The sequence below is a fragment of the Saimiri boliviensis genome, chromosome 7 (genome assembly GCF_048565385.1).
Source record: "Saimiri boliviensis isolate mSaiBol1 chromosome 7, mSaiBol1.pri, whole genome shotgun sequence".
Classification (NCBI taxonomy): Eukaryota; Metazoa; Chordata; class Mammalia; order Primates; family Cebidae; genus Saimiri; species Saimiri boliviensis.
This window is the reverse complement of record NC_133455.1, coordinates 31,331,709-31,357,143: the sequence shown is the minus strand read 5'-3', so window position 1 is coordinate 31,357,143 and position 25,435 is coordinate 31,331,709. Positions and strand designations below refer to the sequence as shown.

Genomic DNA, 25,435 nt, shown 5'->3' with positions numbered 1-25,435 from the left:
AAAGGAGGAAAAGTCCCTTATAAAACCGTCAGATCTCACGAGAACTCACTCATTATCACAAGAACAGCAGGGTGGGGGTAACCGGCCCCATGATTCAATCACCTTTCACCAGGTCCCTCCCATGACACATAAGGATTATGGGAACTACAATTCAAGATGAGATTTGGATGGGGGTACAGCCAAACCATATCAGTCAGTGACATCTTTTAAATATAAAACTTAATTAAAAGTAGTAGCACAGTTGTACACGTGCTAAATGGTTAATAAATATGATACATATGGTACTTAACATTGAAAAAGACCCGAAATTTGCTTATGGAAGTAGTGCTGGAAGTGTTATGGCTTGTGAGCTATTGCGAAGCAGTAGAAAGAGGATTACTCAAAATCAAATGGGTAGTTGTAACTTCAGCTGTAAATGGGTGTGGCTTATATCACATGGGAGGAACTGAGATAGCTGATAGATGTTTGAGGTATGAGTCTGTGGATTTTGTGCATTCCTTACTGGCTTATTTCAGCTAGATGCAGTTTTCTGCACTCACCTAGTTTTTCTGAGGAATAAAATTGTTCATAATCAAATGTGAAATTATCCCCTAATAAATTAATTGCATTGGTACAACTTCTCACTTTCGAAACAAGCATAGTAACAGATCTCACTATACCATTGTGAAATGCCACCATCTTGGCCTGTCGGAAGTTTGGGCTTGGCATTTGTGTTGATCTATCATTTCTATAGTGAAACCTCTGAAGATTTTGACACCTCTGACTGATCAGACTGTAAATCTTGGAAAAGAAATCTGCCTGAAGTGTGAAATCTCTGAAAACATAACAGGAAAATGGACTAAAAATGGCCTACCTGTTCAGGAGAGTGATCGTCTAAAGGTGGTTCACAAGGGAAGGTAAGCAAGCCAGGTGACCTGCAAGTGAGGTTTGGTCCCATCTCTACTTTCTCCATCTTCTAAATTACGTATTTGGTGAGGATGTTTGAAGGGTAGCCACAGGGAGATCATCAAATAGATCAGATTTGGTGATCCTATATGATCACCAAATAAGTGATCAGATATGATCACCTACAATCTGATCCAAATCAAATCATCCACATCTGAAACTATCACACATACTAGCAAGAAGGTGTGATTTCTCTGTTGTACAGCATGTCCTACTCCTAATCCTGTATCTGTACCTCACATTACGGTGCTTTGTCTAATCCATTGACTCTTTTTCCATCTAAACATGAAGTTAGAGGCCAGGCACCATAGCTCATGTCTGTAATCTCAACAGTTTGGGAGGCTGAGGCAGACAGATCACTTGAGCTTGGGAGTTCAAGAGTTCCTGGGCTACATGGCAAACCTTTTCTCTACAAAAAACACAAAAATTAGCCAGGCATAGTGGCATGTACCTATAGTCCCAACTACTTGGGAGGTGGAAGGATGGCTTGAGCCCAGTAGGGGGAGGTTGAAGTGAGCTATGATGCCACTGGACTCCAGCCTGGAGAACAGAATGAGACCCTGTCTCTAATATAAAGAATAAACATGATGTTAGAGGAAAAATATGAATTCTAATTGAGGACCTTATCTAATGGATTAACTGTCTCTAACCCATAAGTGTCACAATGCTTTCCCATAAATCTTTGTGTAGGAGACATAATATCCTAGAATCTGGCAAAGATCTAAGGCAAGAGTTTAATTCTAAATTCATGGACTTTTAGGATATCATAAATGGTTCTTTAGGAAGACCCGTAACTCCTGTGAAATTGTGAGAAAATTCTGTGCATACAAAAATACATACTTTTTACATAGAAAGGATTCATAGCGTCCATTAGATATTCACTGGTTTGTGACCCCAATAAAGTTAAGAACTTTTGTTCTTAGGGTTTGGCATATAAAACCATAATCAAGGTTATTCTTGGCAATCTCTTGAATCTTAAAGTATAGCATTACTGATATGTTCTATTTTAGCCTTTTTAAAGCAACGAGATGAAAAAAGAATAGACTCTAAATACACAATAAACAGATTATATTTGTGGAGATAATTCCATGTAGTCCAAAATAAAGATTTAATTTAATTTAGAACAATAAATAGGATAATTAAGGCTTTTTTTTTTTTTTTTTTTTTTTTTTTTTTTTTTTTTTTTTGAGACGGAGTTTCGCTCTTGTTACCCAGGCTGGAGTGCAATGGCACGATCTCGGCTCACCGCAACCTCCGCCTCCCAGGTTCAGGCAATTCTCCTGCCTCAGCCTCCCGAGTAGCTGGGATTACAGGCACGTGCCACCATGCCCAGCTAATTTTTTGTATGTTTAGTAGAGACGGGGTTTCACCATGTTGACCAGGATGGTCTCGATCTCTTGACCTCGTGATCCACCCGCCTCGGCCTCCCAAAGTGCTGGGATTACAGGCTTGAGCCACTGCGCCCGGCCTATCCTTTCTCCTTTTCTCTCTCTTTCTTTCTCTCCCCTCTTTCTCTCTTTCTCCCTCTCCCTCCCCCTCTCTCCTGCATTAAAGAAGTTAATCAGATAAAGGCCAAGTGTCTTTTCAGTTTAGGTCATATATAATTTAAATCTTTTTAGTCTTAGAAATTCGTTTTCCTTGTTTCCTTAGAATCCACAAGTTAGTGATAGCCAATGCCCTCACTGAAGATGAAGGTGATTATGTATTTGCACCTGATGCCTACAGTGTTACTCTGCCTGCCAAAGTTCATGTTATTGGTGAGTAAATAAGTCATTGCATAGTTGTGTTCTTTTTTGTTTGCTTTTGCTTCTCATGGAGTTATAATATATTCAAAACTAAATGACATGTAAGGAAAAATACATCAATTGATATTAATCACCAATCAGAATGATTGGTGATTAATACCAACACCTTACAATAAAATTGTTTTGCAAGGTTCCAGGCACCAACTATCTTGACCCCTCCTATATTCTTTTTGATAAGATAAAATAGTGATTACTACCATGATACTATCCAAACATTAGTTGGAGATATTCACACAGAAATGACTGTCTGATAACAAAGACCATGCTTAATATTCTAGATCCTCCTAAGATCATCCTGGATGGTCTTGATGCTGACAATACAGTGACAGTGATTGCAGGAAGCAAGCTTCGTCTTGAGATCCCTATCAGCGGAGAACCACCTCCTAAAGCCATTTGGAGCCGGGCAGATAAGGTTTGTTTTATGCATGCACACACTCACATGAACACACACATATGCATAGACACTGCCTGTCCTACCCCTTGCCCTCCATTAGTCGGATGAAGGGAGAAAATGAATAAATGTACAGCAGTACAGTACAGATGTAATTTCTTTGAAAAAGAAAGATGACTGGTTTTCAGGCAAATCTGATCATTAATTTACTTCTCAAATTTCTATTATATAGCAAAGCATATTTTTATGCACAGTGAACAAAGCCTCATTTTTATTCTAATGGTAATTGGGGAGATGAAAAAGAAATAGACAATGAATTACTAAATAAATAAATGAACAAAGATACATTGAATAGCAATGAATACCAGAAGATAATAAAAGAGAATGATATGATAGCAAGTGACTGCATAGTCAATGGCAGCCTCTGTGAAGAACAAGGAACTCATTATGTGAAGATCAAAGAGAAGAGATTTCCAGGTGGAGGCAAATTACAAGTGACAAAGCCAAGGGGAGAGAATGAGCCTGATGTGTTGGAGGAACAGAAGGAAAGCCAGCAGGGCAGGGGCAAAGTGAATGATGGGGAGAAAGACAAGTGAGAGTGGAATGGTAGAGTAGTGCCAGCTCAAGTGTGACCCTGTGGCTTTCTACAAAAATAAAAACAAAAACAAAGTTTTGCATGTAAAAAGAAGACATGAGACTGGGCACCGTGGCTCACGCCTATAATCCCAGCACTTTGGGAGGCCGAGGTGGGCAGATCACCTGATGTCGGGAGTTCCAGACCAGGCTGAGCCTACATGGTGAAGCCTTGTCTCTACTAAAAATACAAAAATATTAGCCAGATATGGTGGTGCATGCCTATAATGCTGGCTACTTGGGAGGCTGAGGCAGGAGAATCGCTTGAACCCAGGAGATGGAGGTTGCAGGGAGCCGAGATCACGCCACTGCACTCCAGCTGGGCAACAGAGTGAGACTCTATCTCAAAAAAAAAAAAAACCTTAAAAATATAAAATAAAAAACAGAATGAGACTTCTACTTTCAGCCAGAATTGAATAACAGGGACTAGATTTACCTACTCACTTCAAATAACTCCCAAAATAGACATACTATATGAACAATGGTTTTCAAGACATTGGACATCAGATAGTGAAAGACAGTGACTATGAAATATGATAAACAAATGAAGTGAGCCCTATAATTGCCTCAAGTTTATTGCCATAGAAGAGTATCCAGGCAGTGGCACAAGGAAGAAAACCCTGGACAGAACCCAGTGCACTCCCTAAATTTAGAACTCCCATTGTACAAGGAGACCAAGGCAGCTGGAGTTCATAAGATACTATATACACTGGAGGAGAGGGCAGAGCAAGTGCCCCCTGGAGCTCTGCGGAGGATCTCAAGTATTCAGCAAAGATCAGTGCACATTTATGAGGAAATTACCTAAGATCTAAGAAAGAACCATCTGAAAGGATTAAAGAGGACTGACACAGACACAAGGCCAGTAGTAGTGCCTGTTCCCCTAGCTAGATGTGAAAACCTCATCACTCACAGTACATTGAGTAGAGTACTCAGGAAGGGCTTGCCTGGATGGCAGGAACAATTAACCCTAGACTGAGCACTGTCATGGACCCACCTAAAAGTCATAAAAACATTCAATCAATTTCCAAACAATTTAATTGCATTTCAGACCAAAACTGAAGATTTATATAGGAATACAAAAATATCAACCACCCAACATGGCAAAATTAGCAATATCTTACCATCAAGTCAAACATTATGGTAGAGAAATAAGCAGGAAAACACAGCTCGAAATGAGGAGAAAAGTCAGTTACAGCAAACTCAGAACTCACATGTAAATTAGATTTAGCAGTCAAGCATATGCAAATAATTGTTTTAACTGTATATTCCGTATGTTCAAAAAGTTAGGTAGAGAAATGTTGGTCTCTCCATCTGAATTAAACAGAGAAAGTTAAGTGAAAAAAGTGTTCAAGTGGAAAAACATAAAAAGATCCAAATCAAATCACCTACAGATGAAAACAATAAAATGTCTCAGATAAAAAATATGGTAGATGGAATTAACGGCTAATTAGACATTGCAGGTGAATTTGAAGACATAGCAATAGAAATGATCCAAAACGAAAAACAAGAGAAAAAGTCAAAAAAAATTTAAAGAATCAGATTTCCAATTTTCATTCTGGCATGTAATTGGCTCAGAAGTTGCCACTCTATCTAAACAACAACCAAAAAGCTGGACAAACTGAAAAATCAGCAACTCCTCTTACATATGTCAAATAAGTGAGGATACAGGGCAAACTGCTGAAATATGAGAGTGAAGTCACACATTGAAAGTTTTCAGAGTGAAAACCCATCAACTTAGAATTCTATACCCTCTGAAATTATCTTTCAATTATCTTTCAAAAGTGAAGGAGAAATAAAGACTTTCACAGACAAACAAAAATTTAGGAAATTTGTTGCCAATGGATCTGTCTTGCAAAAAGCGTTAAAAGATGCACCCAACAACAGAGCCTCAAAATATATGAGACAAAACTGATAGAATGGCAATGAAAAATAAATGCATCCACTATTATAGTTAGAGACTTTGACATTCCTCTATCAGAAGTAGAGATTCAGCAGACAGAGAATCAGTAAGGGCGTAGCTGAACTCAACAGCACTATCAATCAATTGTACATAACTAACATCTATAGACTACTTCATCCAATAGCAGCAGATTACACAGTCTTTTCAAGCACACATAGCATATTCACCAAAATAGACCACATTCTAAGCCATAAAAACACCTTAATAAATTTTTAAAAATAGAAATCATACAATATCTGCTTTCAGAGACAATGGAATTAAACCAAAAATAAATAAATTACAGAAGTGAAACTAAAAATAGATGAATAACAGAAAAATAGCTGAAAATCCCTCAAATTCTTGAAGATTAAACAACATACTTCAAAAAAGACATCTTAAAAGAAAATTTAAAATATATTGAATTAAATGAAAACGAAAATACAACATATCAAAATTTTTAGGACGCAGTAAAAGCAGTGTTTAGAGGGTAATTAAGGCCGGGCACGGTGGATCACGAGGTCAAGAGATCGATAACATCCTGGTCAACATGGTGAAACCCCGTCTCTACTAAAAATACAAAAATTAGCTGGGCATAGTGGCGCATGCCTGTAGTCCCAGCTACTCGGGAGGCTGAGGCAGGAGAATTGCTTGAACCCAGGAGGCGGAGGTTGCAGTGAGCCGAGATCGCGCCATTGCACTCCAGCCTGGGTAACAAGAGCGAAACTCCATCTCAAAAAAAAAAAAAAAAAAAGAATGAAAGAGGGAAATTTATAGCAATGACTGAATATATTTCCTAAAAATAGGAAAGACATAAAACTAGTAATCAAAGTTTCCATCTTAGAAAACAAGAGAAATAAGAGTAAATTAAATTCAAAGTAAACAGATAAAAGACATGATGCAAATTAGAGCAGAAATAAATGAAATTTAAAACAGGAAATTAATAGAGAAAATTAACAAAAGTTGGTTCTTTGTAAATATCAATAAAATGTATAAGCCTCTAGCCAGGCTAACTAGGAAAAGAAGAGTCAAGACTAATTAACAGAAATGAAAGAGGGACATTACTACAAATCCCATTAACATTAAAAAGATAGTTAAGGGATATTATGAACAACTCTATGCCCATAAATTTCACACTCTAGTTGAAATAGACCTCCCCTTGAAAGATACAATCTTCCAAAATTCACACAAGAAGAAACAGGCAATCAGAAAAGGATTATATCTCTTAAACAAATTGAATCAATAATTAATAACCTTCTAAAACAGCAGGTAACAGGTTGCAATGAGTTTGTTGGTAAATTCTACCAAACATTTAAGGAAGAATTTGTGCCTTAATCTCTTTCAGAATACTTCCTAATTCAATCTATGAGATCAGCTTTATCCTAATACCAAAATCAGAAAATTTCAGACCAATATCTCTCATAAACATAGATGCAAAAATCCCAAATAAAACATTAGCAAATCAAACCTAACAATGTATAAAAAGAATTCTACACCAAAACCAAGTGGAACTTATTCTAGGTATGCAAGGCTAGCTCAAAATTTGAAAATCAATTAATGTAATCCACCACATCAACAGGCTAAAGGAGAAAAATCACATGATTCCATCAATGGATGAATAAAGAATCTTTGAAAAAATGCATGATGAGGACTCTAAGTAAAATAGAAATAGAGGGAAATTTCTTCAATTTGATTTTTTAAAATCTACCCCAAAAAAAACAAAAACAAAAAAAACCAACAGCTAAAGTTACACTTAACAATGAGAAACCTGACACTTTCTCACCAACATCAGAAATAAAGCAAGAGTGTTCCCCTCTCATTACTGCTTTTTAACATTGTATTGGAAGGCTTAGCTAATGCAATAAAAGAAGAAAAGAAGGTACGCAGATTGGGAAGGAAGAAATAAAATGGTCTTAGTTCACAGATAACATGTCTGTCTATGTAGAAAATCTAAAAGAATAGATACAAAAAATTCCTAAAATTAATAATTTATAGCAAGGTTGCAGGATAATACAATGTCCCCATACAAAAGCCAATTGTTTTCCTTTATACTAGCAGTAAACAAGTGGAATTTAAAATTAAAAACATATTACCGTTTATATTCATACCCCCCAAAATAAAATACTTAGGTATAAATCTAATAGGTATAAAATCTATACGAGGAAAACTATAAGACTCTGAAGAAAGAAATCAAAGAAAAAATAAATAAGAGATACTCCATGTTCGTTGATAGGAAGATGAAATATTGTCAAGATGTCCCAACTTAATCTAGAGATTCAATGCAATTCCAATCAAAATCCAAGCATGTTATTTTATGGATATCAACAAACTGATTCCGAATTTTATATGGAGAGATGAAACACCCAGAATAGCCAACTCAATATTGAAGGATAAGAACAAACTCAGAGCACTGATAATACCCAATTCCATGACTTATTATAAAGCTTCCATAATTGAGACAGCATGATATTGACAAAAGTACAGAAAAATTGAACAGTAGAACAAAATACAAAGCCCAGAAATAGACTCACATAAGTAGAGTCAACTGGTCTTTGACAAAAGAACCAAAGGCAATACAATGAAGCAAAGATAGTCTTTTCAACAAATAATTCTGGAACAACTGAAAATGAATGCCAATACAGACTGTATACCCTTCACAAGAATGAACTGAAAGTGGATCATAGACCTAAAAGTAAAATGTTAAACTATAAAATTCCTAGAAGATGGCATAGGTGAAAACCTAGATGACCTTGATTATGGTGATGATCCTTTAGATACAACACCAAAGGCACAATTAGTGGAAAATACAACTGATAAGCTGAACTTCATTAAAATTAAAATCATCTGCTCTGCAAAAGACAATGTCAAGAGAATAAGGAAAGCCATAGACTTGGAAAATAGTTACGGAAGACACACCTGATAAAGAATCATTATACAAAATATACAAAAAACTCTTAAAACTCAGCAATAAGAAAATGAACAACCTGATTAAAAATGGGCAAAAACCTGAAAAAAACACCTCTCACCAAAGAAGATATATAAATGAAAAGTAAGCATATGAAAAGATATTCAACATTATATGTTATTAGGGAATTACAAATTAAAGCAACAATGTCATTCATGTATTAGAATGGCCAAAATTCAAAACACCGAGAACATCAAATGCTTGGAAGGATGTGAAACAACAGGAACTCTCATTCATTGCTGATGGGAATGCAAAATAATACCGCTGTTTTGGGAAACAGTCTGACAGTTTATTACAAAACTAAACACACTCTTACCATACAATTCAGCAATTGTGCTCCTTGGTATTTACTCAGATGAGTTGAAAACTTGTGCCCACACAAAACCCTGCACACAAATGTTTATAGCAGTGTTTTTTAGAATTGCCAAGACCTAGAAGCAACCAAGCTATCTTTCAGTAGGTGAATGAATACATAAAATGCAGTACATCCAGATAATGGAATACTATTCAGCACTAAAAAGAAATAAGCTATGAAGCCAAGAAAAGACATGAAGGAGCCTTAAACACATATTACTAAGTGAAAGAAGACTGTCAGAAAAGATTACAGACTCCCTAATTCCAACTACATGGCATTCTGGAAAAAGCAAAATTATGGAGGCAGTAAAACAATGAGTGGTTGCCAGGGGCTAGGGGGAAGAGAGGGATGAATAGGTGAAGCACAGAGGATTTTTAGAGCAGTGAAGTCTTCTGTATGATACTGTAATTGTGCATACATGTCATACATGTGTCAAAGCCCATAGAATGTGCAATGCCAAAAGTGAACTCTAATGGAAACTATGAATTTTGGGTGATAATAATGTGTCAACATGGGTTCATCAGTTGTAACAAATGTACACCATGGTGAAGGATGTTAATAATGGGAGAGGTTATGCATTGTAGGGATGTGTGACAGATGGAAACTCTCTGTACTTTCCACTCAATTTTGTTGTGAACCTAAAATTGCTTTAAAAAATAAAGTTTATTAATGAAAACAAAAAAAGTTGGGGAAGGAGTATTTCCTCCTCTTCCATTTTCTGGGAACAAAAAAGAGTATCACTGAGCTATGGAGAACTTCAAACAGGCAAATATATGTCCCCAGTGACAGGACAGAACTGGAGTCCCCAAGAAGGACAAAAAAATATTTAACTAACAATGGCCACAAAGTTTCCAAATTTGGTAAAAACTATGAACGTACAGATGCAAAAAGCTCACTAAACCCTAAGCACAAGAAGCATTTAAAAAGCTACACCAAGACCCATCACAAATCAAATACTCAAAATGAGTGGTTAAGAAAAACATTAAAAGCAGATAGAGAAAAATGTCACATTAAATAAAGAGGAACAAAGGCAAAGACGGCAGCATATTTCTCTGTAAGTATGACAAATGAGAAAACAGTAGCAACATCTTTAAAGTACTGAAAGAAAAAAACTGTCAACCTAGGATTCTATACTCAATAGAAATAAATTTAAGAAATGAAGGCAAAGTAAAATTATTTTCAGATATAAAAGAATTGAGAGAATTTATCACTAGCTGACCTGCACTACAAGAAATGTTAAAGGGAATCCTTAAAGTTAGAAGGAAAGTGATGCCAGCTGGAAATATTTTCACAAAGGAACAAAGAACACCAGAAATAGTAACTACATGGATAAACATAGAAGATGTTTTTCTTAGTATTTAAGTATCTTAAAAAGAAAACTGTTTAAACAAAAATTATGACAAAAATTATGACAAAAACCCTATGTATTATAGGGTTTTTAACATAGGTATACATAAAATTTATGACAACAAATATACAAGTTCAGTAGGGAAGAAATAGAAGAATTAGGAAAGGTAAAAATAGAACTGAGCTACTGTAAATTTATTCTATAGCTACATCTTGACTTTTGACAGAGTTACATCAAATAAACCCATAATAAGTTGAAAATATCATAAGTCGAAAAGGCAGCTGGGTGCAGTGGCTAACACCTATAATCCCAGCACTTTGGGAGGTTGAAGCAGGCAGATCACCTGAGGCCAGGAGTTCAAGATCAGCCTGGCCAACAGATGGGTGAAATCCCATCTCTACCAAAAATACAAAAAAATTAGCCTGGTGTGGTGGTGCACACCTGTAGTCCCAGCTATTGGGAGGCTGAGGTGGGAGAATTCTTGAACCTAGGAGGCGGAGGTTGCATTGAGCCAAGACCCTGCCACTGCACTCCAGCCTGAGTGACAGAGCAAGGCCTCATTTCAAAACAGAAAAAAAAAAAAAGCATTTAATACACCTAACCTACTGAACATCGTAGCTTAGCCTGGCCTACCTAAACATGCTCAAAACACTTACATTAGCCTACAGTCAGACAAATCACCAAATCACCTAGCAACACAGTATATTACAGAGATCAGTTGTTCACCATCATGATCATATGGCTAACTGGGAGCTGAGGCTCTCTGCTGTCACCCACTATCATGAAAGTATCATACTGCATATCGCTAACCTGAAAAAAGATCAATATCCAGAATTCAAAGTACGATTTCTACTGAATGCATATTGCTTTCAAACCATCACAAAGTCAAAAAATTGTATGTTAAAATCATTGTAAGTCAGGGATTGTTTGTAATATACATGAAGTATTATATCACTTGAATGTAGATTGTGAAAAGTTAAAGAAGTTTGCTACAAACCCTAAAGAAGCCACTAAAAAAAAAAAAACAAAAACAAAAAAAACAAAAAAACAACAACAACAAAAAACAAAGAGTTACAGCTAACAAATCAACAAAGAAAATAAAATGGAATCATAAAAATATTTAACCCAAAAGAAGGTAGAAAAAGGGGCACAAAGAACAGATGGGACAAGTTGGAAATAAATAGCAATAAGATAGAATTTCAAAGAGAAATCAATGAATTTGAGGTTTCAATATTCTTCTCTTAATAGTTAATAGAAGAAGAAGACAGAAAATCAGTAAGAATTAGAAGACTTGAACAATACTACAAGCCATTTTGAACTGATTGACATTTATAGAACTCTCCACTGCACAAAACAAAATGGGTATTATTTTAAATTGCACATGGAAAATTTAACAAGATAGACCATATTCTGAACCAAAAATAATTTTCAATAAATATAAAAAGATTTAAGACATGCAACATATGTTTTCTGGCCACAATGGAATTAATTAGAAATCAATAATAGATCAGTGATGAGATCTTTAGTCAAAAAAAAAAAAAAGAAATCAATAATAGATATCTGGAAAATTCCCAAATATTTGGAATCTAAACAACACATGTCTAAGTACCTCATGGATCAAAGACAATATACGGTAAATTAGAAAATATTTATGACACATCCCATAATAGACTTGCAGAATACTGCTAAATCAGTACTGAATTTCTCCATAACAATTAAAATAAATTTGTAATTAAAAACACTTGTGAAGAAAATTTTAGGTCTAGGTGACTTTACTAGACAGTTCTAACATTTATCAAGAAACAATACCAAATTCTACAAAAACTCTACCACAAAATTGAAAAAGAGAGACTATTTACCAACTCATTCTTTAAGACCAGTGTTACCCTTATAGTAAAACCTGACACAGACATTTCAGGAAGAGAAAACGACAAACTAGTATCATTCTTGAACATGGATTTAAAATTTCTAAGCAAAATTTAGCAAATCAAATCCAACAATATGTAAAAAGAATATATCATAACAAAGGAAGGTTTATCTCAGAAATCCAAAAGTTGGTTTAATATTTGAAAATAAATTAATATGTCATGATATTAACAAGCAGAAAAAAAATACAGCCCTCTCAATAGACACAGCAAAAACATTCAGCAAAATCCAGGATCTGTTCCTAATATAAATCTCTGAACAAACTCAGAAGTAAAAAGATCCTCCTTAACATGATAAAAGTCACCCATGAAAAATTTACAACTACTATCCTACTTAATAGTACAAAACTGAATGATTTTCCTCTAAGATCAGAAAGAAGAGAGATATATCCACTCTCACTGCTTCTATTCGACATCATACTTAAGCTTCTAGCCAGAGCAACCAGACAAGAAAAAGAAATAAAAGACATTCCTATTCAAAAGGGAGAACTAAAACTGTCTTTATTTGCAAATGGCATGATTACCAACGTAAAAAATCCAGTGTAACAGCAACAATTAAAAAACTACCATAACAAGTGTTCATAATAGCTTTATTTGTAATATCCAAAAGCTGAAAATAACTCAAATATCCATAAACAGGTGAATGGATAAGTAAATTGTAATATATTTATACAAAGGACTACTACTCAGCAATAAAAAGAAATGAATTGCTGATATACACAAAAACATGGATGAATCTTAAAATAATTATGCTAAGTGAAAGAAGGTATACTAAAAAAAGTATTTTTCATGTCATTTTTAAAAAACCTTAAAAATGACAATGCCAAGTTCTGACAAGGACATGAAACAATGAAATGTACATACGTCACTTTTCCAAAGTAGATGTACCAGCAAAACAGTAATCCTTTTTGGAAAATAGTTTGGTGGTTTTTATAAAGTTGAATATGTTCTTACTATACATTTCTATGATGCTATATCTAGTTTTTCACCCAAGAAAAATGAAGACATGTCCACACAAAAACCTGTATATGATGTTTTAGCACCTTTGTTCGTACTTGTCAAAACCCAGAAACAACCCAAAAAGTCCAATTGTACAAACATACAGTTGGTACATACATGAACTAACTACACATGGAATATACAATGGAATACTACTCAGCAATAAAAAGGAATGTACTAGTTATACATGCAGCAACAAGGAGGGATCTAAAAAGTATCATGCTAAGAAAAAAGCCAAATGCAAAAAGCTACATACTGTTGGATTCCAGTTATAGGGCATTTGGGAAAAAGAAAAACTAAGGACAGGTATTAGACCAGTGGTGCCAGGGAGCAGAGTGTAGGGTATAATTTAATTGCCAAGGAGCTTGGAGCCATGATTGAAGGTGATGGAAATGGTTTCTATCTTGAGTGTGGTGGTAATTATACAATTGCATAAATCTGTCAAAATTCGTAGAAGTATACTGCTAAAAAGTGTGAATTTTGCTCTATGTAAATTACAATGTACAAGCAAACCAGCAAAACAAAATACAAAAAACTGAAGAGGATAGTGTAACACAACTCTATATAATTTTTTTTCTCACATTAAAAAGAAAGGAGATGGATTTGCTTTGGGGGTGAGAAAAAGGAGAAATAAATAAAAACAAAAGAGAACATCCATTATAATCTTACTTTAGAATTTGGCTAATATAGGGAAATTTTGTTCTATTACAAAATAGAAGAATTAGGACAATTATTTCAGGTATTCTTACTGTGATCACAATCTTAGGCTATTGAAGACTTATGAGTCCTAATACAGACACAAAAGAGAAGAGAGTTTACCTAGTAGTTAGTGGCAAATAACCCAGATTCTAAATTACTTTGACCTTCTCTGTTTTTCCTCTTTGTGTATTGGCTATTGATTGTCTTATAGAATATACAACTTGGGAATCAGAAAAATGTAATCCTGCTTTAAACTTAAGATTTAAGAAAGAAGAAAAAGCGAAAAATAGAAGAAGAAAATAAATGAAAGAAAATATAATAGGAGGCTCAACCTCACTCTATCTTTACTTTGGGAATTAGATGTTCATTCTTACATGTTTTTACTAGAAGAAGAAAATGGAAAATTGGCCTTGCAGCTTTCTTCAATCCTCTTCAGTATTTTAAAATTTTCCAAACATCTAAGAAAATGAAGAAGTCATTATTTAGTTTCTGATAGGAGTTTGAGGGTTTCTACTTTCACACACAGGGACTCCTCTCCTAGAATGACACTTCTGCACTTGTATTTTTAGTCCTCCAATTTTCTCTTGGAAAAGTTGGTGGCTAGCGGGCTTTGGGATCAAATCCCAATTCTGCTACTTCCTAGCTGTGTGACCTTGAGCAAGTTAAGTCTCAGTTTCTTTATGTGTAAGATGCTATAATAATACCTTGTCATTAGAGTTGGGGGAGAATTAAACTGAGAAAAATATATATTAGGCCTGAACACTATATAGTTACAATATATAGTCTGCTAAATACACTATATAATCTATACACTATATCATCTGTTAAATTGCTCAATTTATAAGACATTCTGAATAGCCATTGTTGTTGTATAAATCATGCCACATTTTGTTTCTCTCCTTCTTAGGCTATAATGGAGGGCAGTGGTCGAATAAGGGCAGAATCTTACCCCGATAGCAGCACTCTGGTCATTGATGTAGCTGAAAGGGATGACTCTGGTGTTTACCACATCAATCTGAAAAACGAAGCTGGAGAGGCACATGCAAGCATCAAGATTAAAGTTGTGGGTAAGTCCTCCAGGTAAACAAACTTCTGGAATCCAGCTCACATGTCGAGATTCAGAGTAGACTTTCCTTCTTTGTCCTTCCCTTCCGTTTCCTTCCTTTTTCTTTCCTTTGTCTACTTTTTTCTTGCCTAGAGGACTTCTCATTGGAGGAAGAGTAGCTAAGGTGAGCCATTAGGGGTTACTGACAATTAGCTCTCCAAAGTCATATTCCCTTTTGGTGCCCTTTAAACATCACCGAAACATAACTACTAAATAACGTCTCATGTCACAGTCATTACAGAGAGGTAAGATCTGCTTTGGTCCTTAGACAACTATCTAAGTGCATTTTTCCTAAGCCCAAAACTAAGAAAAATGAGTCTAGCAGATGACTACTGTTCCAAGGTCTGATGTTCTCCTCTTCTCACTTTAGTTTATCCTTAAATGACATATTTCAAATTGACCAAAAACTAAGGTCATTTTTATCAGACACCGAACTATATTTGCAAGATATTGTGACTTGTCATTTCTGACTTGGATTTCTACCAGCCAACATCTTGAGTATTTCAACTGATGTAAAATTTCTTAATACAGTTCTATTGGAAGTTCATGTTGTGCTTAAAAACAACAACAACCATGTTCAACATTTAGACAATAATTTCTTGGTTAACATTTTCAAGGTAAGGACTGAGAGTCTTAGGTTTCATCTGGGGCTTATTCTGTAATGTTGGGACATGGTTTAAGGGATTTGGAGACATTGTTATTTTTATTTGAGGCAAGGGGCAGGCTCATCTTCCCTTATGCCATATTGAGCAAAAAGTTTTGCCCAAATTAGTTACTAACTTGTATTAATCTGTTTTCACGCTGCTAATAAAGACCTATTAGAGACAGGGAAATTTATGAAGAAAAAGAGGTTTAAGGGACTCACAATTACTTGTGGCTGGGGAGGCCTCACAATCACAGTGAAAGGTAAAAGGCATGGCTTGCATGGCAGCAGACAAGAGAGAGAGAATGAGAACCAAGCCAAAGGGGTTTCCCCTTATAAAACCATCAAATCTCATGAGATTTATTCACTACCATGAGAACACTATGTGGGAAATTGCCCCCCTGATTCAATTCTCTCCCACCAAGTCCCTCTCACAACACATGGGAATTACGGGAGCTACAATTCAAGATGAGATTTGGGTGGAGAAACAGCTAAACCACATTATTCCACCCCTGGCCCCTCCCAAATCTCATATCCTCACATTTCGAAACCAATCATGCCTTCCCAACAGTCCCCCAAAGCCTTAACTCATTTCAGCATTAACTCAAAAGGCCATAGTCCAAAGTTTCATCCAAGACAAGGCAAGTCCTTTCCAACAATGACACTGTAAAAGCGAAAGGAAGTTAGTTACTTCCTGGATACAATAGGGGTGCAGGCATTGGATAAATACCCCCATTCAAAATGGGAGAAATGGTCCAAAATGAAGGGGCTAAAGGCTCTGTGCAAGCCTGAAATCCAGTGGGGCAGTCAAATCCTAAAGCTCCAAAATGATCTCCTTTGACTCCATGTCTCACATCTAGGTAATGCTAATGTAAGAGGTGGGTTCTCATGGTCTTGCGCAGCTCCACTCCTGTGGCTTTGCAGGGTGCTGCTTCCCTCCTGGCTGCTTTCACAGGTGTTGAGTGTCTGCAGCTTTTCCAGGTGCATGGTGCAAATTATTGGTGGATCTACCATTCTGTGGTCTGGAGGATGGTGGCCCTCCTTCACATAGCTCCACTAGGCAGTGCCCCAGTGGGGACTCTATGTGGGGGCTTCAACCCCACATTTCTCTTTCACACTGCCCTAGTAGAGGTTCCCCACAAGGGCTCCTTCCCTGCAGCAAACATCTGCCTGGACATCCAGGCATTGCCATACATCCTTTGAAATCTAGGGAGAGGTTCCCAAACCTCAATTCTTGACTTCTCTGTACTCACAGGCTCAACACCAGGTGGAAGCTGAGAAGGCTTAGGGCTTGCACCATCCGAAGTCATAGCCTAGCCCATTTTATCCATGGCTAAAGTGGCTGGGATGCAGGGCACCAAGTCCCTAGGCTGCACCCAGCAGGGGACTCTGGGCCTGGCCCAGAAAACCACATTTTTCCTCCTAGGCCTTGGGACCTGTGATGGGAGGGGCTGCTGCAAAGCTCTCTCACAGGTCCTGGGGACATTTTCCCCATTGTCTTGGGGATTAACATTTGGTTCCTCCTTACTTATGCAAATTTCTGCAGCCTGCTTGAATTTCTCTTCAGAAAATGAGCTTTTCTTTTCTATTGCATCTTCAGTCTGCAAATTTTCTAAACTTTTATGCTCTGTTTCCCTTTAACTGAATGCTTTTAACAGCACCCAAATCACCTCTTAAATGCTTTGCTGCTTAGAAATTTCTTCTACCAGACATTTGTTCTACCAGTCTCTTTGTTAAAACATAGTAAGAGTCACCTTTACTCCAGTTCCCAAGAAGTTCCTCATCTTCATCTGAGACCACCTCAGCATCGATTTCATTGTCCATATCATTATCAGCATTTTGGTCAAAGCCATTTAACAAGTCTCTAGGAAATTCCAAACTTACCCATATTTTCCTGTCTTCTTCTGAGTCCTCCAAAGTGTTCCAATCTCTGCCTATTACCCAGTTCCAAAGTCACTTCCACATTTTGGGGTGTCTTTACAGCCGTGCCCCACTCTACCAGTACCAATTTACTGGATTAGTCTGTTTTAATGATGCTGGTAAAGATAACCCCAAGACTGGGTAATTTATAAAGAAAAAGGAGTTTAATGGACTCACAGTTCCTTGTAACTGGGGAGGCCTCACAGTCATGGTGGAATGTGAAAGCCATGTCTTACGTGGCAGCAGACAAGAGAGAAACAATGAGAACCAAGCCAAAGTGGTTTCCCCTTACAAAACCATCAGATCCCTTGAGACTCACTCACCACCACGAGAACAGTATGGGAGAAACTGCCACTATGATACAGTTCTCTCCCACTGGGTCCCTCACACAACATGTGGGAGTTATGGGAGCTACAATTCAAGATTAGATTTGGGTGGGGACACAGCCAAACCATATCATAAGTGTAATTCAATAAACACGGAAAAGTACTGACATAACAGTTTCTATGATTATCACCAAGCAACATATTTTTCTCTTTTTTTGTACTCCCTCTTCCTTATTTTATCCAATTTTTTGTTTACTACAGACCTCCCTGATCCTCCAGTGGCACCAAATGTGACGGAAGTGGGAGATGACTGGTGTATCATGAACTGGGAGCCTCCTGCCTACGATGGAGGGTCTCCAATCCTAGGTGACTACATGTTGGTTAGTCTGTGTAACTGCTAGTACAGTTGTGTCCTCTTTACACAGCTTAGTACAGAGCACATTTTAAAATATTACATTTAGAAGAAAACCTATTTCACTGTGAGTTCATGCATTCAAAATGAAATATGTATGTTGAGATGCTCTGCAATTACTTGAGATTTAAACAGCTCTGATGAGTATCATCTGATTTCTGGTTTTCTTTTTTGTTTGTTTGTTTGACATTTATACACACTAATTTTGAAGTAACTATAAGCCTAATTTCCACTATCTTAGCCAGTGAATGTCTGATTCTACAGGATTTTGACTATGAAGAAATTTCTTTTAGAATTAAATGCTTAGGCTGAGTGTGGTGGCTCACACCTGTAATCCTAGCATTTTGGGAGGCCTAGGTGGGCAGATCACTTGAAGCCAGGAATTCGAGACCAGCCTGGTCAACAAGGTGAAACCCCACTTCTACTAAAAACACAAAAATTAGCCGGGCATGGTTGTGTGCACCTGTAGTCCCAGCTACTTGCTACTCAGGAGGCTGATTTGGGAGGATGACTTGAGCCTGGGGGCATGGAGGTTGCAGTGAGCCAAGATGACGCCACTGCACTCCAGCCTGGGCAACAGAGTGAGAATCTGTCTCAAAAAAAAAAAAAAAAAAAAAAAAGATTTAAATGTTTAGAAAAATTTGCTTCCCCTATGGCATGAGAGTTTTTTCTCTTTGCTAACAATGAGACTCACAAAACGGGTCATTTCCACCTTCTTCTCTTCCTTGCTGGGACTCAGAATCAACTACATTGGCTCTGAATACACTGTTTACTTATAGTGACTAAGCTGCTATGGCTGACTTATCTGTGATCCATTTTTCTTCTCTTTGTGGTACAATTTTAATTTTTCAGTCCCATTATTTTTATCTGTATTTTATAATAATATTTGTATTCTCTTGTAATAGGTAGGTTAAAAATATTTACATACATGCATGACTATTTTACGTAGATTGCTAACAAAAGGCAAAATTTTAAGGACTTCTAATATCTGACAAAGTTTAATTTAGGAGACCTAGATGTAGGGCTTTTGTGTCTATTTTTGTTTGTATCTCAGTTGATTTTATCACAGTTCCTGCACTATAGCTGTGTAGTTAATAGTCTTCATTTTGCATACCTGCAGGATATTTTATTGAGAGGAAGAAGAAACAAAGCTCCAGGTGGATGAGGCTGAATTTTGATCTCTGCAAAGAAACAACTTTTGAGCCCAAGAAGATGATTGAAGGTGTAGCCTACGAGGTCCGCATCTTTGCAGTCAATGCCATCGGCATCTCCAAGCCCAGTATGCCCTCCAAGCCTTTTGTTCCTTTGGGTAAGTCAAGAGAAATGAGTCTTTGTCATAGAAATCAATGTCCCAGAGTATGACTGCTTTCTCTCTGATCCCTAACTGAAACAGGCCTAGATACTTCTTAGAGTGGTAGGTGGGCAGGAGCTTGGAAACACGGACAGTTTTATGTCTAAGAAATTAAAAAGTAGATTTGGTCAAGTTGAATAACTTCATTACCAGAATTCCAGTGCCAACTATGGGTGGCTCTGGTTGCCATTACCCACTGAAAACATGTTGCTGATTCCATGGACACATGACTACCCTCCATTTGCCCTTCTGAAGGTATTAGGCTATTAATATAACCCAACTTCTTAGTGTAAACAGCTGTCACTAAAACAAATTGAGATTAGTTCAACAGGCCACACTTGGAAACTGGTTTCTTTGCTTTATGGTCACATTTTAAATGTTACCTGTTGAATCAAAAAAGTTAATTCGGTGAAGGCAAAAAAAAAAAAAAAAAAAAAAAGAAAACCATATCTCCATTATTTTATGACAATGAGGTATTTTTTTCAATGGAAAGAAAATGTAATACAAGAGTTTGGAAATTAGAGAAGAACAGGAAAATTATTCTAGATTATTAGATCCTTGACTTCTTCAACTTCCTTGGGTCTTCTAGCTTCCACACCAGTTTCTCGATTTGGAAAAAACACCTGAAAGCATTTCCAAAATTCTCACATTGATCAGATCTTTGCCTTGCATACAACCATGCTCAAGGTGTCTTAACTGAATTTCATTAAGATGTAGGGCTTTTGTGTCTATTTTCATTTGTATCTCAGTTGATTTTTACCACGGTTCCTGTACTAGAAGCTGTGTTGTTGATAGTTTATTCTTTTCTGTCTCTTTTATCTTTAAGCTGTAACAAGCCCTCCTACTCTTCTGGCTGTGGACTCTGTCACTGACACGACTGTCACGATGAAGTGGCGCCCCCCAGACCAGATCGGTGCGGCAGGTTTAGATGGCTATGTGCTAGAGTATTGCTTTGAAGGAAGTAAGTACAACCAGTACACAAAATGAATACTGTCGATAGGTGAGATACGTCCCTCCCCTGTCTTTTGCCTCTCTTTCTTGAGAGTGCATCACCTTCCTACTGAAAATAAGATTAAGCCAATATTGTCCTTCTGAGATGTGTAAAAACTAAACCCTTTTTTAATTCTTGGTGCTTATAAATTAATATCTCAAATATACCTTGGCCAGGCTGCCAGATTAGATGCCATAATAGAACTAAGACATGGGAAGACGAGATAGTAACAAAACGTCAGGGACTTCCACTTATTGAACTTGTGGAGTTGAATTGCACCACAGGGAAATAAAAGTCTAGTTACAATGAAGCCAGTTGGAAATTCTAAAACCTATACTGAGCCAAAGTTAACTATCAAAAGAGTGGCCTATTCTGGATAATAAAAAGAGACTACATATTTGGCTAGTGATCATAACCTGACTTCATCTAAAAATAAGAAGAATTAAGAACCGCTCTTAGTTTTAAAGGAAGCAGCATTAAATCCTAGAGCATATAAGAAATAAGTTCAATATGTAGCAGTAACTTTTCTCAGGGGTTGGGGATACAAAAATGTAATCAGTTGGCCGGGGTGGCTGACACCTGTAATTCCAGCACTTTGAGAGGCGAAGGTGGGCAGATCACGAGGTCAGGAGTTCTAGAGCAGCCTGACCAATATAGTGAAACCCCATCTCTACTAAAAAAATTACAAAAATTAGCTGGGCGTGGTGGCACGCTCCTGTAGTCCTAGCTACTGGGGAGATGGAGGCAGGAGAATCACTTGAACCCAGGAGGCAGAGGTTGCAGTGAGCCAAGATCATGCCACTGCACTCCAGCCTGGGCAACAAAGAGAGAGACTCCGTCTCAAAAAAAAAAAATGTAATCAGTTAAATTTAGGAGGGGAACAGAAACAAGGCCATAAATTTTTTAAATCACTGACAGAGATAATAGAAAAATTAAAAAATGACAGAAGAAAATATGGGCCAGAATTATCTGAAAAACAAAAGAATGTGAAATTTACCGAAATCTGTTGTGTTTCTCGGTTTCTTATTTGCGGTAACTAGAAAGAAATGACATTTGAAAATGGCTCTGGACTTGGGCTCCATTCTAGACAATGGTAGGTAAACAATCAACCAGGAAACTTTTTCACATTCCTCAAATAGTAGCCCAAGACTTCACCTCCAAGAAAAATCTTTGGACACCAAACTTTAATATGGATTCTCCAAATGAAGGAAGGAGGTTATGGGGCACATTTGGGAAATCAGGAATGTGAGCACAAATGCACCTCCCCTGGAGGAAACTCACTATGGAGAAGAAACTTCCTATGAAGAGAAAACTGCTGAAAAAGAAATCCCAGGCCCTTGGATTGGGGCACCTGTGGAAATGCTCACCTTTGTTCTGAAGGGAAGAAGACAAAAGAGACCATGAAGTATCCGGATACCCCTCTATCCCTCTAGCACCGTACTCCACACACAGAGTCCTACGCTTGGTTTCTCCAGGATTTGAAAACCACTAACCAAAACCAGTGGAAACATTGTCAGAAACTTCCCAGGGTTAACCCAGCAAGGGAGGGGGGTAGTGTCACTAATACAACAAGTACATTCTTGAGCACTTCAGTTTATTTGTTTTCCATTTTCCCCTTCATTTAAAAAAATCATGAGCACTCCATTCTTTTTTTTTTTTTTTTGTATTGTCCAGCCAGCAGAATATCCCAATCTTATGTGTGATGTGGCTTTTGAACACGAACCTTTTGTTTATGTACGAATCGAGCAAATTCTTTACTCTTTTCTTTCTGATAGGTTTAAAAAGTAAGAAGATACAGCAAAATGATAAATGGCTGTCATTTTGATGTTACCCACCTTAGATAAAATACAACAAAGTGTATTTTACATAATTTTGCGTGTGGTCTGTGTAGATACATATGTATATCCGCGTATACATATGTATATGTACACAGTCATTATTATGTATATATTTTGCCCAGTAACATTTTGGAACAAGCTTTCTATGGAAGTTCTCTCATAACGTGTATCTCTTTCTTCTTGCAGTCTTTTCTTATTTTCTTTATGTGGCTGCCGACCCTTCATTCTCTTTTAATGGCTGTTGTTCTCCAGACTAATTTTCTATAGTGTTTAATGCTTTTAGAGACATCAGGTTTTATTCTGTAAGAGAATTCTTTGTTTGTTAAGATCGTGTGTTGTTTTGGATTCTGCCTTTCTCTTGTTTTTGTTTTATTATTTTTTTAATGCCTGCAGCGTTGTACTCTTCTTTGTTTTCTTTCTGCACTCTAGTTCTTTCCTTTCTTAAAAATTCTCCTCACGCGTTAAATAACTTACATATTCCTTCCCCATCCCCCGGGACACCATCTTCTTTGTCTATGTTTCCCTCAATTAAAGTGGTTTCAATGTGAAGAGATGGGCTACTTTTGTTCCCCTCTGGTCTTGTTTCGTCCTGTTTTCTCTTGAAATTGTCTCTTTTACTAGTTCTTCCTTCTTTTGTATATGTTTTCTCAGTCTCTTATTTTCACTTTCTCATCCACTGTCTCTCGAGTATGAAAATACCAACACAGAAGCTCCCAAGCTGACTGTTTGTTAAAAGATGTATCTCTTTTTCAACATAAGGAAATTTTATTCTCCACATGCCTTCCCAGCTGCCAGGATATTCTAGCTGCCTGCTCCTTCTCCTTGATACTCCTGGTAGGGTTAGAACAAGAGAGAGGCAAAGGTTGTAAGGGACAGCCAGTCCAGTCCCCAATGCCCCCACTCCTCTCCTAATACTGAGAAAGTCATCATCCCAAACCAGTGTTGTACGCCCAAGACCACCCTATGAGCCACCCATGTGGCATGCAGGGACCTGGGCAGGCTCAATGTGTTTTCTTGACACAGAGTTCATTGTCATGGGAACCAGGGCTGCCTCCTGAGCTGCTGGGGCAGCCTCCAATTCTGTTCAGAACTTGGACCCTGGTGAAACAGGACTGGCCTTATCCCAAGGGCCTGCACTCCCAGTCTCAAATGAGGGAGCCCCACTGTGGGAGCACCGTGTTTCCTGGGGACCCAGGAGAATCCTCCTCTGTTGGGGTGGCAGAGATGGGGACAAGGATAGACTGTCTCACTGTGAGCTGCTCCCTGGCAGATTCCAGGACCTGCTCCTCCGTTTTCTTCAGGATCTTGCTTTGTTCTTCTCTATCTCTTCTTTCCACCGCTGGAGGTGTCCCAGCCTCCCTTCTCCTCTTCTCTTCCCTTTTCTCTCCTCTTCTCTGTGGCAGGTGCCTCAGGACAGAAGCCGCAGTCTGCACAGAGCAGGCTGTGCTCTCCTGAGGAACCCCCCTAACACGTTTGGTCTCTTCCGTCACTGCTCTGAGGACAAATCTCTTTGCACACTTTGCATACTTTACTAACAGAGAATGCTGACTGCTGATACGATATTCTTCTGGTGTGAAAGTGGGTGTCTTTAATTAATTTTAATGACGGATTCTCAAAGGTACATCAGCAAAACAGTCTGATGAAAATGGGGAGGCTGCGTTTGATCTGCCAGGTAAAGTATGCTGTGAAGTTCTCAAACTTTCTTACTATATTATAATGTTTCTGGGAATGTTAGATGACCAAGCATGAAGTATACTCAACACACACACACACACACACTCATTCACATCCTTAGAGTTGGGGGAGAGGGAGCAGTGAGTTAATAATGTTAGATTGAAATTTTCTTTCTTCCTGTGGGCAAAATGCACACTAACTTTTAGATGCTGAAACATTTGTAAGCCCTGCTGGATTAAAATTCTCTTGATATTATACACAAAGCTACCAAAAAGTTTTTAAAAATTAGATTTTGGTTGCAAGGATAGAATTGTACCAACTCTTTATGAGGTATCAGCCCATAAAATGTGTTTTCTCTTTGTGATATAAGCTTTTTCTCTTCATGAATGTGAATAAACATGATCAGGTTTTCTATACCCATGTTAGTGTCTCACTATAATAAATCAACCAATATAAAAATATATTGTATGGCTGGACACGGTGGCTCATGCCTGTAATCCCAGCACTTTGGGAAACTGAGGCGGGCGAATCACCTGAGATCGGGAATTTGAGACCAGCCTGACCAACATGGAGAAACCCCAACTCTACTAAAAATAGCTGGGCGTGGTGGTGCATGCCTGTAATCCCATAATCCTAGCTACTCAGGAGGCTGAGGCAGGAGAATCACTTGAACCCAGGAGGTGGAGGTTGCGGTGAGCCAAGATCACACCACTGCACTCCAGCCTGGGTGACACAGACATCGTCTCAAAAAAAAAAAAAAAAAAAAAAAAAAGGAGGGGGCTGGGCACGATGGCTCACACCTGTAATCCCAGCACTGTGGGAGGCCGAGGTGGGTGGATTGCCTGAGCTCAAGAGTTTGAGACCAACCTAGGCAACATGATGAAACCCCATCTGTACTAAAAATACAAGATATTAGCCAGGTGTGGTGGCATGCACTTATAGTCCCAGCTACTCAGAAAGCTGAGGCAGGAGAACTGCTTGAACCTGGGAGGTGGAGGTTGCAGTGAGCTGAGATCTTGCCACTGCACTCCAGCCTGGGTGACAGAGAGACTCAGTCTCAAAAAAATATATATATATGTATATGTATATATATAATATGACTATAAAGGTCAGTGTCTCTCATTCATAAAGATAGCCTTTTCCTGTTTTTCTGAGCTTTAATGTGTACATATGG

The 25,435-nt window shown here is 37.7% G+C and overlaps 1 protein-coding gene across 8 annotated transcripts in view; it reads left to right on the top strand.

Annotated features, from left to right (window-relative positions):
• MYBPC1 (myosin binding protein C1) overlaps nucleotides 1–25,435 on the top strand; it is a 101,461-nt gene that overhangs the window by 55,698 nt on the left and 20,328 nt on the right. For all 8 annotated transcript variants that reach the window (XM_039471864.2, XM_039471867.2, XM_039471866.2 and 5 more), the window contains 7 exons: nucleotides 734–896; nucleotides 2,596–2,702; nucleotides 3,029–3,162; nucleotides 14,909–15,068; nucleotides 18,257–18,361; nucleotides 19,528–19,716; nucleotides 20,585–20,719. In XM_039471864.2, coding sequence (XP_039327798.1) covers nucleotides 734–896; nucleotides 2,596–2,702; nucleotides 3,029–3,162; nucleotides 14,909–15,068; nucleotides 18,257–18,361; nucleotides 19,528–19,716; nucleotides 20,585–20,719 — 993 coding nt within the window. The remainder of the gene's footprint in view (nucleotides 1–733; nucleotides 897–2,595; nucleotides 2,703–3,028; nucleotides 3,163–14,908; nucleotides 15,069–18,256; nucleotides 18,362–19,527; nucleotides 19,717–20,584; nucleotides 20,720–25,435) is intronic.